Genomic DNA, 18,023 nt, shown 5'->3' with positions numbered 1-18,023 from the left:
ATATAAATACTAAATAATTATAAAACCAAATATAATTATTATTTTTATTTTTATATGACTACTTTAAAATACCTTTTGAATCATCAACAACAAAGACTATGAAATATAAAAAAGAAAAAAGAAAGTTACAAAGATCTTTTATTTTTAAATATGTTTCATATAAATCAAAATAAAACCAGATGAACTTGGAATCACTTGCAACAAAATTCGATATTACAGTATTTCCTTGGAACCACTTTGACCATTTTTGTAGTTCAACTCTTTTTTAGATATCAACTTGAAGAAGAACTGCTGAAGTGTTCACGTGGGCGGACTTGAAAGTGAAGCTCCGAATTTAACCTGACGGTTTAATTTGATTTCACGTCCGTCAATCGTCCCCCCAATTATTATACGCGGCTCTCTCTTTCATCATATGATCATCGCTTCCTCGCAAAGGTTTCTCAAAAACCCTAAAAACCTTCCCTTCGTCGTTTCATCGTTTCCAAAGTCGCCGGAAATCGAAACGGGAATCACAATCTGCAATCAAACGCACCTCCGTCAAATTCCCCCATCGAATTAGGTAACAATCGTTAGCTCTTTGTGGTTCTGGTATAAATCTGTTTCGGTGTGTTTGTATGGATGATATGCGGTTTTCGTACTGCTGTCTGGGAACTGTTTTGGCGTGGTTTACATTTTTGTGACTTTTTTTATTGAGAAAAGAAAGGTTTTGCGGTGAATTGATTGAACTTGAACGGTTTATTTGTGTAAATTTGGGTTTTAATTTGTTTTGGCTTGATAGCATTAGTTCGTGTGCTCTCTCTATCTGACAAGTAACAGTACACGAGAACACTAATCCTTAATAAATTTGACATCGAATTTGAGAAGATGTACTAGTCTTATGCCAACAAGCGTTTATCTTTGGTTCGAGTTGTTCCCCATTTTTGCAAAAAAGCATGTCGATTTGTTGATTCTGAACCATGGGCTTATCGGCATTTAAATGATGTCTTTCATAAAGGGGATTTGAAAGAGATATAAGCTAGAAGATGTACACATAAGTTTTGGTCTTAATTTATCAAAGATTAAATGTCTGATGGAATTTCTGCAGATGGCTACAAAGCCCCTTACAACGGCTGCAATAGCAATGACAGAGAAGAAAATGGACATGTCATTAGGTAGAAATAGAATCAGCACACCAATATCTTTACCTTGCAGCTGCATGTTATTGTATTAAACTAAACTCAATGTGTCTGTTCTTTCTGCTAGATGACATCATTAAAATGTCCAAGACTGGATCCTCCACCAATAAAACCAAGAAACAAAGAATTCCTGTAAGAGTCTCCTCTTTCAGATTTCTCCTTTATTTTATATTTATTGTTTTGTTTTATGATTGTTATTTGATTTGATGCAGAACAAGAATCATAAGCTTACAAACAATAATGTTCAAGATAAATCAATGAAGCTACACCACTATATGGACACAAGATCCTCCCTTAGACAGGTGTTTGTCATGTCATAAAACTCATAACATATTTTGTCCATGATGATTGATCCTTTTTGTTTATGATTATCAGGGTGTTCTTTCTCAGAGGAGATCTAGCTTTCAGGGTAACCAATTCCCTCTAGCAGTTGATGCTGCTAGAAAAGCTCCTATTCGCAGTAGAAACTTCATAATGAGGAATCAACCAATGACTTCATATAAACCAAGGCAAGTTGTTTGTTTGTTTTTTTTTTCTTTAATAACAACTTAGTTCTACTTCATCTCTTATTGCTGCAATAATCTGATTATAAATGTTGTTAATTTGGTTTGATATGCAGGGTGACTAGTGTACAGAATAGGGGTGTTGCAAATCAAAAGCAAGTGAATAAGTTGTCAAATCAAAAGCAAAAACAAAGGCCTCAGACATTGGATTCCTTATTTGCAAACATGAAGGAACAAAGGATGAAGGTTTTATCTCAAAACAATAACACAAACACAAGAAGAAGAACAGGTGGAGGTGTTCAAAGGCCAACACCCCCGTGGACTAGATCATATAACTACTAGAATAATAATAATAATAATAATAATAATAATACTCTTTTTCATTTTCTATTTCTTCAAAATATTGCCACGTCATGCTTTATTCGGAAAAAAAAAAAAAGAGTCTTGAATGTTGATGTATATATAGAAGTATTAAAATGCGTACACCGGATTTTGTATTGGGCTAGTGTCATGTTTTGGGTATTTTGGTTATGTTTGTGTAGAATGTTAACGAATGTGGATTTGATAGTTGTATTGAATTTTGATCTACAAGAAACATGGTTTGTAAGGATGTGAAAAACAAATTTTGATACGCAAAAATATATCGTGCTTAATATGTATTGAATGGAGAAATTTATGTCGTTGAGTAAATAAAAATGAATCGGTACCAACTATATTTGGATTTATATGAACTAGTAAAATAACTGAAAAATCATATAATGTAATTGAAGTTATGATGAAAACCAGACAGATAACTAAATGATAAAATTATTAGGGTAAATGATACAAAAAACATTTTTTTTATACAGAAATTTGATTTTGATATCGTGTTTTTCTTTGTGTTAATTTTGATACTGTGTTTTCCAATTTGTTACAATTCTGATCATTTGACCGGTTAACCAGGTTACATGCTGACGTGACATGACGTGTCAGTTTTGATGACGTTACATGCTGACATTATATGCTGACGTGTTAAAATTGAATTTTTTTCTCACAAAAAACACTAAGTTTTCATTTTTTTTCGATTTTGACACTAAATTTAATTTTTTCTTTCAACTTTGACACTATATTTTTTTGTTCCAAATCGAACATCATTTTTTCCAATTTTATTCAATGTTGACAATTTTCTATTTGAAACCGTATAAATAATTTTTAATACACTTAAACCGTATAAATATATATATATATATATATATATATATATATATATTTCATTTAAAAACCATATAAATGCATTTTTTACACTCAAACCATATTTTTATATATAAATATGTATTAGTTATATAAAAATTATATTTTATATTAAATATGCAACTTTAAAATGTGTTTGGAGGTTTGGAGGCGTGTAGTCGATCGAAACTTAAATATCATGTTTATAACCCATCAAATTTTTACATCTTATTAGAAGCTTATGGTTAGTTTGATTCTCATGATATAACTAATGTTTTGAATGTAAGAAAAAAAACACCTTGTATTTAAATAAATATGTGATTTTTAAATGAAAAAAATATGTTTATACGGTTTAAAATATAATAAAAAAATATATTTATACGGTTTCAAATGTAAAATAGACAAAATTGAACAAAATTTGATAAATGATGTTTGATTGGAAAAAAAATAGTGTCAAAATCGAAATAAAAAATTAAACTTAGTGTCAAAATCGAAAAAAGTGAAAACTTAGTGTTTTTTGTGGTAAAAAAATCAATTTTGATACGTCAGCATATCATGTCAGCATGTCACGTCATCAAAACTGACACGTCATCATGACACATCAGCATGTAACCTGGTTAACCGATCAAGTGGTCAGAATTGTAACAAATTGGAAAACACGGTGTCAAAATTGACACAAAAAAAACACGGTGTCAAAATCGAATTTCTGTGTAAAAAAAATGTTTTTTGTGACATTTACCCAATTATTATTCACGCATTCCAAAATGGTTGTATATTTATGTGATGTTGAATAATCAAAAAATAAGATAAGATGGTGTTATATATGTTTTTGAGGAGTTATTGAATTAGACAATATCTAATGATTTCTGATTATTTAAAATTAGATTTAGAGAATGGATAAATGAAGTATTTCAAGTGAGTTATATAGGCACTATGTGAATCAATGAATGTGTCTAATCATTTGATATACACTAATCGTTAGGACATACAAACATCAGTACTTGTAAGTCGTAACACAAAATTCATTTTATATTTATATCTTAATGATACAATTAGACATGACGCTCAACAAAATATATGGGAAAAAATCTTAAAAAGATTGAATACTTAATTATAATTATAACAAAAACATATAGACACACCAAATCAAATCGGGGATGTAGCTCATATGGTAGAGCGCTCGCTTCGCATGCGAGAGGCACGGGGTTCGATTCCCCGCATCTCCATCTTTTTCAATTTTTTTAAAACTTTCTCTCTATCTTAAATTATGGATGGATAATTCTATATCTTAATATCTTTCTGTTGTCTAACAAATGTTTTGGAAAACACCCAACTTATTGTATATTTATTACGATTATTTGTAGCATAATTCATGTAAGTTTATGTGAATTCAAAATTTGTTTTTTTTTATTGTTTTAACATTATTAATGTAAAATCAAACTTATTTTCAATACACATGTTATACGATTCACGTTCTTATGTTTTTCAATTGTTTATGATTAAATAATAAATTTTCACTATAAAATTCATCGTTGATCCATAAAAAAGTATAATATATATTGAGTAATCTAACTATAAGATTTTCTTTTTGACAAAAATAATCATTTTTTTTTTTTTTTTTTTTTGTAAAGTAAAACCACGTTCTCCACAGGGACGAGTCCAATTAATACAAATCAATTGTGAACTATCTTAATTTTTTTAGTGACATATCTTAATTTGTTTGGTTTAAAAAAAAAATCAAGAATTGAAAACCCACATTTTATATTTCATTAGCCCAAAACTAAATTCACATAATATATCATCCAAAGAAATAGCCAATATATTTAAAATTAGGTTAGAAAAAGGAAACATATTAAAATATTAAAAACCATATTTTGATTATTCTCATAACACAAGCAAATTATAAATGCAAACACACAACACCACAACTAGTAATTGTTTCTTGCTTATAGACCCAACCCGGAACCAAAACTGGTAGTATATTATTATTATTATTATTATTATTATTATTATTATCGGTATCAATTAAATAGTGAACCATACAAGTTTATATTCTAGACTCACCATTGGTTCTCCGGAACACATTGTTCTGGAGAGGTCTTCGGAATTCCGGAGTATGATTGGGACCATGGTTCCGTATACATTTGACTTCATTTTTTTGTGCGTGTAAGTTTTGCGGCCTTTAAGGACCAGATATGTATTATGGAGCTTTGTTTTGATGAATAAGTGCTCATTGTTTAAGCCTTAACCTTTTAAGCTAAGGGTTTGAGTTCTATACACATTAGGATGGTTCTTAAGGGTAAAGTTGAAAACTTTACCCTTCCAAGACGATATTTTAGTCAAGATTTGAGTGGTGGACCTTTTAGTTTCAAGAATGGTGACTTAATAGATTAAGATGTGTGTTTCCTGAAGAACTCGATGAGTTCATAAGTGAACTCGGCGAGTTGGATCGACTTTCCCGATTCTGCTGGCTAAAGGGGAAAGTCATCGAGTTCATGGGTGAACTTGGCGAGTTGGACCGACTTTTCGCGATTTTGTTGATTAATGGGGAAACTTGGCGAGTTGAAGGACAACTTAGCGAGTTGGGTCAACTCGGAACATTGACTTTGATTATGTGTATGTGTTTATTTTGATATATGTTATTGTATGTTGGGCAGGACCCGTTTTACCGAGCTCAGCTCGGTGTCGGACGGGGTCTGAAGCCAGGCGGCGTCCACTATATGTTATTGTATGATTGATATGTGGTATTTTGGGGAACTCATTAAGCTTTCTGTTTACGGTTTTCAGTTTATGTTTCAGGTACTTCTGGTTCCAAAGTGAAGAGCTTGGGATGATTGCATCGCACACACCATTGAGATTCTACACATGATGTTTTACTCTTATTTTAAAAGAATTGATATATTGGTTTTTATTTGAGATGTTTGGATGATATTGGAATTACTATTTTATCTATTATTAAAAACAAAATTTTTGGGAGCATATTTTTGGATGTCACATCAACTACTCGCAATATTCACGAACCTCATATTTTAATTGATGGATCTCGTTTTGCAAGTTGTTAATAATTTAGTCATTGTCAGTTGATGGGTCAGCGGCCGACGGTGGTGGCGGCGACAGGTGAGATGGATCATCTATCAGTGCCTTATTTTCTCGAGGCTCATGGGTAAGGGAGCTTTTGGGTGACAGTGTTAGGGAATGTGTCCTATGAACTTCAGTGTCAGGAAAATCAATGCGATTAATCCACGCCGAGCTAACTATCTACCATTCAGCATGCATTTCATCTTTTGTCGGCTCCAACTTCTGTACGAGTCTATTATTCTGGTAACATAAATTATAAAATTATAAATAAACATAAATTATAAAAATAAATATTTAAATAATAAAGTAACCATACGTCGCCGATTTGTCAAAACTGGTTGCAGTGAGTCTTTTGTAAAGGCCTCAGTTTTGACCATGTAATAGCCCGAAGGATCACATTCTATTGTTGGGGGTACCAAACAAATTGTTCACCAAAAAAGTTTCAAAAATCCATATCTAAATGTTAGCAAACAAATAAATAAAAAATTGTTAAAATGTTAGCAAAAAAAAAATAAATAATATTTTTTTCATCATATACTTACCTTAAAAATGTACAAAAACCCTTGTAGGGTGTAGGTCAATTTTTGTGGTTCGTTCTTATTCGGTTCATCTGGATGTATAAGCTTGTCATCCTTATTGAATACAGTAAATAGCTTTTTGTACAGTTGATCCCAAATTATCCTCCCTGATGGATATCTACCACATAAAAAATTAGTTAACAATTAAATTTCCAAAAAATATTAGTAATGATAAGTAATTATAAAATAAATGACATTTTTTTTGAACCTGAAAATCTAATCTACTCCTAAGCTAATAACACCTATTTGAATTCATCAATGTTGGATAGTGAAGCGAAATACTCTTCTGTAACAGGCAGTTTAGCCACTGTTCATTGAAACCCTATTCTAATAGAGTAACAGGTATAGAAGACATACACATACTGTATCCCCGTCCGATAACTCATTAAATGAATGTTTAAACACCTTTTTAACATGGTCTAATTTGACCGAGACATTCGTCTGGACCATAGGAAAGGCACGGGAATGGAAGGCGGAACAGGATGCAGAAGCAGGAAAAATTTTGTGAATTAAAGCTTTCTCAATGGTAGCTGAGTATTTTTCCCTTAAAATTTATATAAAAAAACAAAGCTTAAAAAACTATACCAAATCAAACAAAACAGAGACAACTTATCCATGATAAATCGATACCTTTTCGTTCGTTAATACCATATCAATATTGTTCAATTCAAATGACTTCAAGTAATCATGTTTCCAATAATGAACAACACATCCCTTAAGCTTCAAACCATCGACATTAATATTCAAGTCACTAATCAGCTGATATTATGAACCCATCTTAAATACTACCACAACACAACTATATCTAACAACAATTATACCTACTGATGCGTGTTTTTGGACCGCTCCAGAGTCCAACCAACATAAATCAGACTTCCCACACAACAATTGATTCAAATATGGAGCTTGATACCAAATATGTTACCCAAATGAGTTTGAATACGTAGCGGAACAAAGAACAAAGGCAATAACAAAATAACAAAAAGGATAGTGTAAAGATCAAACTAGACCTGTAGTTTGAAATTTCAGTGAAGACAAACCAATACCTGTTGAATTGAGTTTAGTGAAAACAAGTTAAGACCTATTAACTTGAGTTTGAAATCATAATTAGGAAACGCATCCCAACAAAAATCAGCTTGAATTGTGTGTAACAACTCGAATGAACAACAATTCAAATGTAATATTCTGACTCCCATGTATAATATTTATTCATTTATTTATGAGTTGTCTGGGCTAACTTGACGATTTGTGTGCCCAACTCATCGAGTAGGATCGAATTGGCCACATGGGTTTAATGTCCAACTCGACGCGTTAGAGAGCTGATTCGTCGAGTTGGTGTTGTGTGAGGAAATCCTAAATCTCCGGGGTTGGGCCCTATTTAAAGGACCTTAAGCCCTCATTTCTGCCTCACCAGCCACCCTACTCCCCTATGTGAAACCCTAATCATTTTTAGTGAGCTAAGAAAGAAATAGAGTTAATCCTTGGGCATTTTGGTGCACTTTGTAAAAAAGAAGAGAAGAGTATCATGCAAGGAACGAGAAGAGGTTGTGGGATCTGGTGTGATTTCATCCAGAGCTTCTGTTGAATGTAAAAATTCTATACCTTGCTCACTAGTCTGATTAGCTCTTATTTTATGGAGTTTTGGGGCTTATTCAATCTTCTTGAGGCTTGGAGTGTACCAGATGGTTTAGAATTCAGATATGGACCTTGTGAGGTCTCTATAGTCCAAAGGTCCCAACTTTATCCAGCTAATAAAAGAGCCTTTGAGATTAAGACCCTAAATGAGAGTTGTTTTGGCATTTCAAGCCCTAAGTGCCATGCATGAACGTAAAGATTGCAGCTTTACGTGACATTCGAGCCTTGGGAGGCTAGATCTAGAGTTTGGGGTTGTAGATCTGACTTAAAATGTTTGAATGAGCTAGTTGACTGAATGGACTCGCCGGGTCAATGAGCTAAATCGATGAGTCGGCTAAGGTTTTCCCCGACGAGTTGGCTAAGGTTTTCCCCGATAGTTAATTTCATATTACACATAGACATGAAGTATTTTATATAAACTACGTGCTATGTGTGAATATTATCTGTATAATTGCTATATATGTTGGATGAACAATTTTATACATGTTTTAAATTATTTAAACTGTATATGTATTTTATATCTACGATAATGTTAGGGTAAAACATGGGCAGATGTAATAGATGGAGTATGACTTGGATGATGAGTTGAGAGGTGAAATAGACCGTGAGGTGAGGGTGAGAGGTGGACGATGTGAGGAGCCTTTTTCCCAAATGATGGTCCCGTCATTCAGCAGAATATGGATGACAACCACGGACTCTTCTAGACAGTCCAGTTGAACACCAGCAGGCTCACTACCTGTAGGTCTTGTGAACGATGTGTTCACCAGTTTACTCTAAAAAAACCCATTGACATGTATTGAAAGGGGATACTGTCGATAAACGAAATAGCCCTGGCAGCTATGGATTTAGTGCCTGTTGAGTAAACCCTGGCAATGATGGATTTCGTGCCGATTCCTTAGGATGATCCTTAGGATTGAATTAACGAGGAGTAGCTGATTCTTAGGGTAGACCCTTAAGAGTAAAGAAGATAATGGGGATGGGTAATTGGGTTAACTGTTTGATGATTAAACATAATAATTATATTATTGTGGGTTAAAAACCCTATGCACTCACCAGGTTTCCCAACCTAACCCACTCGGTTTATTTATATCACAGGTGTTGATATGAAGTCACATTACACTAAGAGATTAAGGAGATATAGATCACTAGTGATACTGATTGTAAGTTCTGTTTATGCTTATGTTTTTGTATTGACGATGACATCCCAAATGTTTTAAAATGAATAAAAATACGTTCTTCGAAAATTCTTTAATAATGTATTTATCATGTTTTACTGGGAACAAATTCCGCAACATTTTTATTAAAAGATGTACTTTGATTTTTATAAAGTATAAACAAAATCGGTCTTTTCTGGCCGTGAAAATGGGGATGTCACAGTTGGTATCAGAGCATTAGTTTAAGCGAACTAAGAATATGCATTTGTTTCTAGACTTAAACTTAGAATGCTAAGCAATGATTATGAGGAGTGTGTCTTAGGTAATACACCTGAATAGACACAAGCACTAGCTTATTTAGGGAAAATGTCTAACATGCTTTTATGTGCTAAGTGATTTACGATGCTAAATGTATAATCAGATCTATGGTCTGCTGTCGACCAGATCTGGAAACTTTATGTGTTCAGATTTCTAAACGTTTAATTACGTTATTAGAACTGACATGTAACTTTTCGGAGTAATAGGGAGATTTACACGTCGATCGTCTATAAAAGATTTCATATCTTAATTCTCGTCACTACACACCGAACATCTGACTTGGTGTATAGATCGACATGGTGAGCACTCGAAGCGGAATTGGAAGTGGAAACCCACAGCTTAAACCACAAGTGATTGAGCATGCACCAGTAGTAGCAGCTGCACCTGGGCCAATCACGATGGCAGGGGTACAGGCAATGGTGCGGATAATGTTGGATCAACATATGGAATAAACAAGGCGTTTACTTCAACAAAGTAAAAGCGAACTTACTGTGCCAGTATGCCAGACACCTACTCTTGAGGCATCCATCTGGGTTGAGGTTGGCAAGAAGAGGAATTTTGAAGGAACTTAAAGGTCCAACAAGAACAACATGTTCTCACAGTCTGGAGGAGGAAGGGGTGAAGCAAAATGGTGTTACAAGTATGGAAGGAAACACAACGGGGGATGCCATAAGGAAGTGACCTACTTCAAATGTGGGAATACTGGTCACTATTCCCCCAAGTGCTCAACCAAGGAGGAAGTTTGCCTTAAGTGTAGTGGAAAGGGACATTTCAAGAGAGATTGTCCGATAAGGGCTACAAAACCAAATGTACCGTTGAAGCACTATGAGGGATGCGACAAAGAAGTAACTTGTTACAGGTATGGAAGAATCGATCACTATTCCAAGGACTGTACACATAGGGATAAAGTATGTTACTGATGCAGAGACAAGGGGCACATGTCTAGGGACTGCCCGAAGAAAAATGAAGCAGTGAGACTGAATGTGCCACCAAAGCCGAAGGAAAGAGAATTCCAGAGGATCCTTGGCCAAGCTAGTGACAATGCAAGGTTTTAGGAGTGAAGGCTTGATATCCAAAGATCGAGTTATGAAGTAGCCATAGTATCGTAGGGTAGCTTATTAGAGGCATAGTCTAGGGTAAACTTGAACACCTATGTAATTGATATGTGCATAATTAGTTAATTATTTAGCATACATTTTTATTCATTTTTAACTAATTATGTGTATAATGTGGACAAAAGATACTTAATAATTCTTAAATTTTGTTTTCAGTCCATAAGACATGCTTGGGAGTAAAAAGGAACAAAGGGAAGCAATTAAAGACCAAAGAGTGAAGAATGAAGGACAAAAGCAGTCCTACTCGGCGGGTTCTCGAGCATACTTGGCCAGTACAAGAGAAGATTCCAGAAGATAAGTCAAGACTCCTGATTTGAGACGGATAACTAGCACCTACTCAGCGAGTTGGGTCTGCTACTTGCCGAGTACACCCTGTTTTGGGATAATTATAATTACCAAACCATTATCCGATTGGAAAGGACTTTTTTGCGATTTTGAGAGCTGAACCTGCGACAAAGAATCCCTGGAGGAGCTAAGGAACCCTAATATTCAATCCTTGGAAGAATCAAGGCAATTAGGTTAATCATTCCACTTAGCTTTAGGAATTTAAGATGTTTAGCTTAGTTAAATTTGCTATTGAGTGTGTTTTTATCATGACTATGAACTAAATTCGTTTAGTTTCTGTTGGGGAAGACTAATGTGCTCCTATGGTTATAGTATACTTTTTGATTGATTATGATTTGGTGATTTTATTAAATTAAATTTGTTAAAGAACCTTATACATTGATAACAACTATTTTCTGTTAATTGGAAGGTAATTAAGCTGCATGAACATCTCTTGATTATTAACCTCATATGTGTTGTGAACACTTGATCATATGATTAAGAGTAATGAATATGAAATTAAGATTAATTAGAGAATAGGTAAGTTAATGTGTGAGCTTGTTTGAGAAACCAACAAACAAGAGGTTAATTGAAATATCAACTTGATTAACCAATTATAAATCTTATTTAATCCAAACAATTGAACTAGGGAATTAGTTAGTTTAAACAATTGGCCACTGCTTGAATTAATTAATTGTCTAAGGGTTAGGAGTAATGAACATGAACCTAACCACTATAGTTGGTAACCAACAATAATTAATTTATCATTAAAATAACCATAGGAGTGAATTAGTTGAACCTAAATAGAAACCCTTTAATAAATTTGGTAAATTTGTCATTTGTTTTAATTGTTAGTTAGTTAATTGTTTTAATTGCTATGTTTAAGTTTCTAGTCTTGTAAAACTAGAGAAAAACCATTTTACTTTTATTATTTGCTTAGTTAAAATTAGTTATTAGATCAATTTCCGTTCCCTAAGTTCGATACCCTACTTATCCAACTATACCACTAAAAGACATGTTCACTGTCTTTGTGTGCTTAATTTATTAATAAAAAGTAGGATTAAAACTAGTTGGTTTTACACACATCAGTAATCGTTTCAAGAAATAATAAAGCCTTCATTTTGTTATCTGATGTGTTAAACTGTTATGTGATTTTCTTGTATGGTGACTTGGAAAAACTACGAGACAATACTTGGGACGAGCATGAGTAGGTGTAAAAGGTAGTAGATGCATATACTACCGGAAGCACAGGATTCACACTTGGATAAGGGAAAGTCACAAGGTTACCAAGAAGCTAGTAATTAATACCGTTATATTCAAATATGTTGTTACTCTTGTTTCAGTAATGACTAAGAAGATTGTTGTTATTCCGAGCCTAGTAGTAATGTCGAATTGAGTCCGACTACGATGAGTATGTTACGTCGTTCAGAGAACCAAGTTCAATGTAGCATCTGACTTAAGCCAGAAGATTAAAGTGAGAGATAATCAAAGTGATTAATAGAAGTATCGCGCTCGTTGTTAAAGAAGTTAGTAGCAAGAAATGCTACATGTTAAAATGTGATTCCATCACAATAGAACATGAAGGAAAGTATATTCCATTATGGAATTTGACTCTAAGATACCTGAGTCTAAATGTGCATTACATGATGATAGGTCATAATTGGGAGTCTAACCTGAGATAGAGAGCAAGTGGACGGCCGAGTACTACTTGCAGTTAATAAGTCTAGGAGATAGAATCGAAGGAATATAGAAGTTATAATTATTACCTAGGATGAAGATATGATGTATGGATTCATTATATGAGCCCTGTTTTGTTGATGATTCCGGGACGTAATCATCCTAAGGGTGAGATAATTGTAACGCCCGTAGATCCGGGCTAGTCAATTTAGAGATAATAGGGGTCAAAAACGACTTTTCGACAAAAGTTTATTTAGAATAAATAATCTTAAACAAGTTGTAGAATATGTCTCAAGGGTTCTGTACATATAAAGAATGCTGAAATCCGAGTTATAACGAAGAAGTTATGGCGCGTCGAAGTTTTACGGCAAAACTGGCACGACATCGGGAGACGTAAATAGTGAATTTACGATGGAGGAAGTTTTAGCCTTAGTGATCTAAAATAAAGTTTTAGTATACGTTAAACCGATAACATCCATAAAAAGAACGCCCAAATCTGACTTCGTATGAGGAAGTTATGATTTTTCTAAGATTCAACTTAGCAGTGCACAACCCGAAACTCGAATTTTAGTTCGAGCGGTTTTTGGCTTACGCGACCTAAATGATAGTTGAATATCTCATTAATAGGAACTCAACGGTAAAAAGGTAGATGAAAACGGAGTCCGTATGAAGGAGTTACGAATTCTTCGCGGTCATTTAGCAGTCTAATCTCCTCCTACTGTTAAATTAAAAGATCGGTCGAGAATTAACTGATAGAGTCTAAATCAAAGTTGTAGAAGTTTTTTTTACTTAGGCGTGGAAAAAAAAGAACGTCTAAAACGAAGCTCGTATGCGAAAGTTACGGGGTTTAGAAGTCGGCAGGGTGCTGTTGCAAAAGGGGTGACGTGGTTGAATAAGGGCCAAGGCTTTCTCCCCAAGGCAAGCCACTAGAGGGTGACACCTGGCATGGACACGACGAGTAGGAGGATCTACTTAACAAGTAGAGCTGTTTTCCAGTTTATAAATAGAGGTTCCGGGCTCCCTCATTCTTCACACCTTCCCAACTTCACTTTCTCTCTCTCTCTCTCTCTCTCTCTCTCTCTTTCTCTTTCTCTCTCTCTCTCTCTCTCTCTCTCTCTCTCTCTCTCTCTCTCTCCCTCTCCCTCTAACCCTCCAAACCCCCAAAAAGCCTAGGGAACCTCCCTAGCGCCCGAAGGAAGCCCCGAGGCTCTTGGACTCCGGAGAAAAGAGCCTTTCGGCTCGGGAACGCTGCTCCAGTGAAGCCCGGTTTTCGAAAAATCCGTTGTAAGTGAGCTACGCCTAACCTATCTTTAGTATAACTTATGTTTTAATATAGTAATGTTATTAGGACCTTATAATAAGTACTTGGGCTATTATTATGAGTTATATAAGAGTGTTTCTTAACACTTATATAATAGTAATAGTATCTAGACTATTAATTAGTCGTGGTTAACGTTAGACTAAACTCTAGTGGTAATGATACTAGGTTTTGTCTGAGGGAAATTTTTTAAGAGTAACGAAGTGCTGTCTGAGTACCAAGTCATCAACTTATCAAGTGAGTGCATAGTTACTTTCATCTTACACATAGATATGAAATATTTTATATAAAATACGTGCTATGTGTGAATATTATCTGTATAATTGCTATCTATGCTGGATGAACGATTTTATACATGTTTTAAATAATTTAAACTGTATATTTATTTTATATCTACAATAATGTTGGGGTAAAACATGGGTAGATGTAATAGATGGAGTATGAGTTGGATGATGAGTTAAGAGGTGAAATAGACCGTGAGGTGAGGGTGAGAGGTGGACGATGTGAGAAGCCTTTTTCCCAAATGATGGCCCCGTCATTCAGCAAAGTATGGATGACAACCACAGACTATTCTAGACAGTCCAGTGGAACACTAGAAGACTCTCAAACTTTAGGTGTTGTGAACGATGTGTTCACCGGTGTACTCTAAGAAAACCCATTGACATGTATTGCGAGTGGATACTGTCGATAAACGAAATAGCCCTGACAGCTATGGATTTAGTTCCTGTTGAGTAAACCCTGGAAACGATGGATTTCGTGCCGATTCCTTAGGATGATCCTTAGAATTAAATTAACGAGGAGTAGCTGATTCTTAGGGTAGACCCTTAAGAGTAAAGAAGATAATGGGGATGGGTAATTGGGTTAACTGTTTGATGATTAAACATAATAATTATATTATTGTGGGTTGAAAACCCTATGTACTCACTACGTTTCCCAACCTTACCCACTCAGTTTATTTATATCACAGGTGTTGATATGAAGTCACATTACACTGAGAGATTAAGGAGATATAGATCACTAGTGATAATGATTGTAAGTTCTATTTATGCTTATGTTTCTGTATTGACGATGACATCCCTAATGTTTTAAAATGAATAAAAATACTTTTTTCGAAAATGCTTTAATAACGTATTTATCATGTTTTACTGGGAAAAAATTTCGCAACATTTTTATTAAAAGAGGTACTTTGATTTTTATAAAGCATAAACAAAATCGGTCTTTTCTGACCGTGAAAATGGGGATGTCACAATATACCATAGAAATCTAAGTGTCATAAGGTTTCTCTTCGATTTATGAAAATGTTGGTGAGGATACTCTTTCACTAAATAGATTTTAAGTATATAGAAATTGTGATATTTGCATTCTTAAAGTCGTTAGTGGAGCGTGTGTGGTTAACCGACATACTAACATGGACTTGTGAGAAATGGAAAAGGTCTAAACAATTGAGACTATAATTACGACATCCCTTTTCATAGTTCTAAAAATTGTTTAGACACACTTGTGAGCTATCTAAGGAAAGGTGTATGATTTTGATAAAGTTTTATCAAAGCATCTCGTATCAGAAATCTGAACTTTGGTAAGAAAGTTAATAAAGTATTGATTTGTAGAAGTCCAACTGATTTCTGAGTACGTGTCAGAGCTAGTGGGAGCATAAGTGTTATGCCGGTAAGATAGTAATTATTATGCTAGTAAGAGCATAATCAATCATGATAAGTGTTGCAAGTTAGCAATGTTAATTATAGAAAAACAAGAGTTATAATTGGGAAAAGTTGTTTTGTTATAACTAAGGGAGAGAAAATTATACTTCATTTCAATTGTAAAAGCTTAGATTGAGATTTTAATCATCTCTAGTCAAAGATATATATATATATATATATATATATATATATATATATATATATATATATATATATATATATATATATGAATTTTATGTTGGAATGGTTCAACATAAGGAAATTCTATATATATATTGCACTCTCAAAATTCGATTATGTTGGAATGGTTCAACATATATATATATATATATATATATATATATATATATATATATATATATATATATATATATATATATATATATATGAACTTACATTCATTATCACTAGTGATCTATATCTCCTTAATCTCTCAGTGTAATGTGACTTCATATCAATACCAGTGATGTAAATAAACTGAGTGGGTCAGGTTGAGAAACCTGGTGAGTACATAGGGTTTTCAACCCACAATAATATAATTATTATGTTTAGTCATCAACCAGTTAACCCAATTACCCATCCTCGTTATCTTTTTTACTCTTAAGGATCTACCCTAAGAGTCAGCTATTTCTCATTCATTCATTCCAAAGGATTTTCCTAAGGAATAGATATGAAGTCCATCGTTGTCAATGACATAGTTGTCAAGCACAACTGCTAGTTCCATCACTTAGGCGCAGCTGCCATAATTGTGACATTCTATATGAGGCGCAACTGCTAGTATTGTACTTCGAGCACAGCTGCTAGGGTTATCGCGTTTATTGATAGTATCATTTTCGAGAGTCCACTTGCAATACATGTCAATGGGTTTTTAGAGTACACCAGTGAACACATCGTTCACAACACCTTTAGGTTGCGAGCCTGCTAGTGTTCCACTAGACTATCTAGAATAGTCCGTGGTTGTCATCCATACTCTGCTAGATGATGAGGCCAACATTTGGGAACAAGGCTTCTTATATCATCCACCTCTCACCCTTACCTCATGGTCTATATCATTTCTCAACTCATCATCCTACTCATATTTCATCTACCCATGTTTTATTCAACATATTATGCAGATATAAATTCATATACAGTTTAAATTATATAGAACTTTTATAAAATCGTTCATCCAGCATAAATAGCAAGTATACAGATAATATGGACACATAACACATAATTTATATAAAATACTTCATATCTATGTGTAAGATGAAAGGGACCATACACCCACTTGAAAATGTGGTGATTCCGGACTCAGACGACGCTTCGCTTCTTAAAAATAATTTCCTTCGACGAAACCTAGTATTATTACCACTAAATTTTAGTCTATTATTTGTCGAGAGTAATTAATAGTCTAGCTATTATTACTATTATATAAGCGATAAAAAAATACTTATATAACCCATAATAATAGTCCAAGTACTTATTATAAGTTCTTAATAACGTTAATATAATTTAATAAAAGCTATATTAAAAATAGCATAAGCATAGCTCACTTACAACGGGTTTTATAGAAAACCGAGCTTTTCTTGGAGCAGCATTCCCAAGCCGAAAAAATCTTCTTCTCGGAGCTGTCGAGCACTCCAGGGCTTCTGCCTCCTGCTAGGGAGGTTCCCTAGGCTTTTCGGGGGGTTTCGGGGCTAGAGAGAGAGTAAAGAGAAGAAAGAATGGGAAAGGTGTGTAGAAAATAAGGGTGGGAGAGGTTCTATTTATAGGGTGAAATAAGGCTGAACTTGTGCCACATGTCACCATCTAGTGGCAGGACTTGGGGAGAAAGCAATGGCCAAGATTGTGCCACGTCACCCATTTTCGCACAGCACACTTCCGACTTCTGAAATCCGTAACTTTCACTTACGAGCTATGTTTTTTACATTATTTATATCCACACGTAGGTAAAAATAAGATCTACAACTTTCATTTGGACTCCGTCGGCTAATTCTCGACCGATCTTAAATATAACAGTACGAGAAGATTAGAGTGTTAAATGACCGCGAAAAATTCGTAACTCCTTCATACAGATTACGTTTTCATCTGTCTTTTTACCGTTGAGTTCCTATTAATGAGATCTTCAACTCTCATACGAAGTCTGATTTGGGCGTTTTTTTTTTGTATGTTCTCGATTTAACGTATACTACAACTTTTATTTAGATCACTAAGGAAAAAAAAATTCTCTATCGTAAATTCACTATTTACGTCTCCCGGT

General features: G+C 34.2%; 1 protein-coding gene and 1 non-coding gene across 2 annotated transcripts; both read left to right on the top strand.

Moving 5' to 3' along the window:
- The first annotated feature begins 227 nt into the window (after positions 1-227).
- LOC145002239 (uncharacterized) lies at positions 228-2,350 on the top strand. Its single transcript, XM_078961545.1, has 6 exons — positions 228-559; positions 1,085-1,151; positions 1,243-1,307; positions 1,388-1,477; positions 1,551-1,684; positions 1,795-2,350. Exons 2-6 carry the CDS (start codon positions 1,085-1,087, stop codon positions 2,018-2,020), a joined length of 582 nt encoding a protein of 193 aa, XP_078817671.1. The 5' UTR covers positions 228-559; the 3' UTR covers positions 2,021-2,350.
- Positions 2,351-4,040: 1,690 nt separating this feature from the next.
- On the top strand, positions 4,041-4,113 carry TRNAA-CGC (transfer RNA alanine (anticodon CGC)). Its single transcript has one exon. It is a non-coding gene; the product is annotated as a tRNA-Ala (tRNA).
- Positions 4,114-18,023: the final 13,910 nt, after the last annotated feature.

Source organism: Lactuca saligna, chromosome 6 (assembly GCF_052625555.1).
Source record: "Lactuca saligna cultivar CGN05327 chromosome 6, ASM5262555v1, whole genome shotgun sequence".
Taxonomy (NCBI): Eukaryota; Viridiplantae; Streptophyta; class Magnoliopsida; order Asterales; family Asteraceae; genus Lactuca; species Lactuca saligna.
This window is presented reverse-complemented; position numbering and strand designations above follow the sequence as displayed.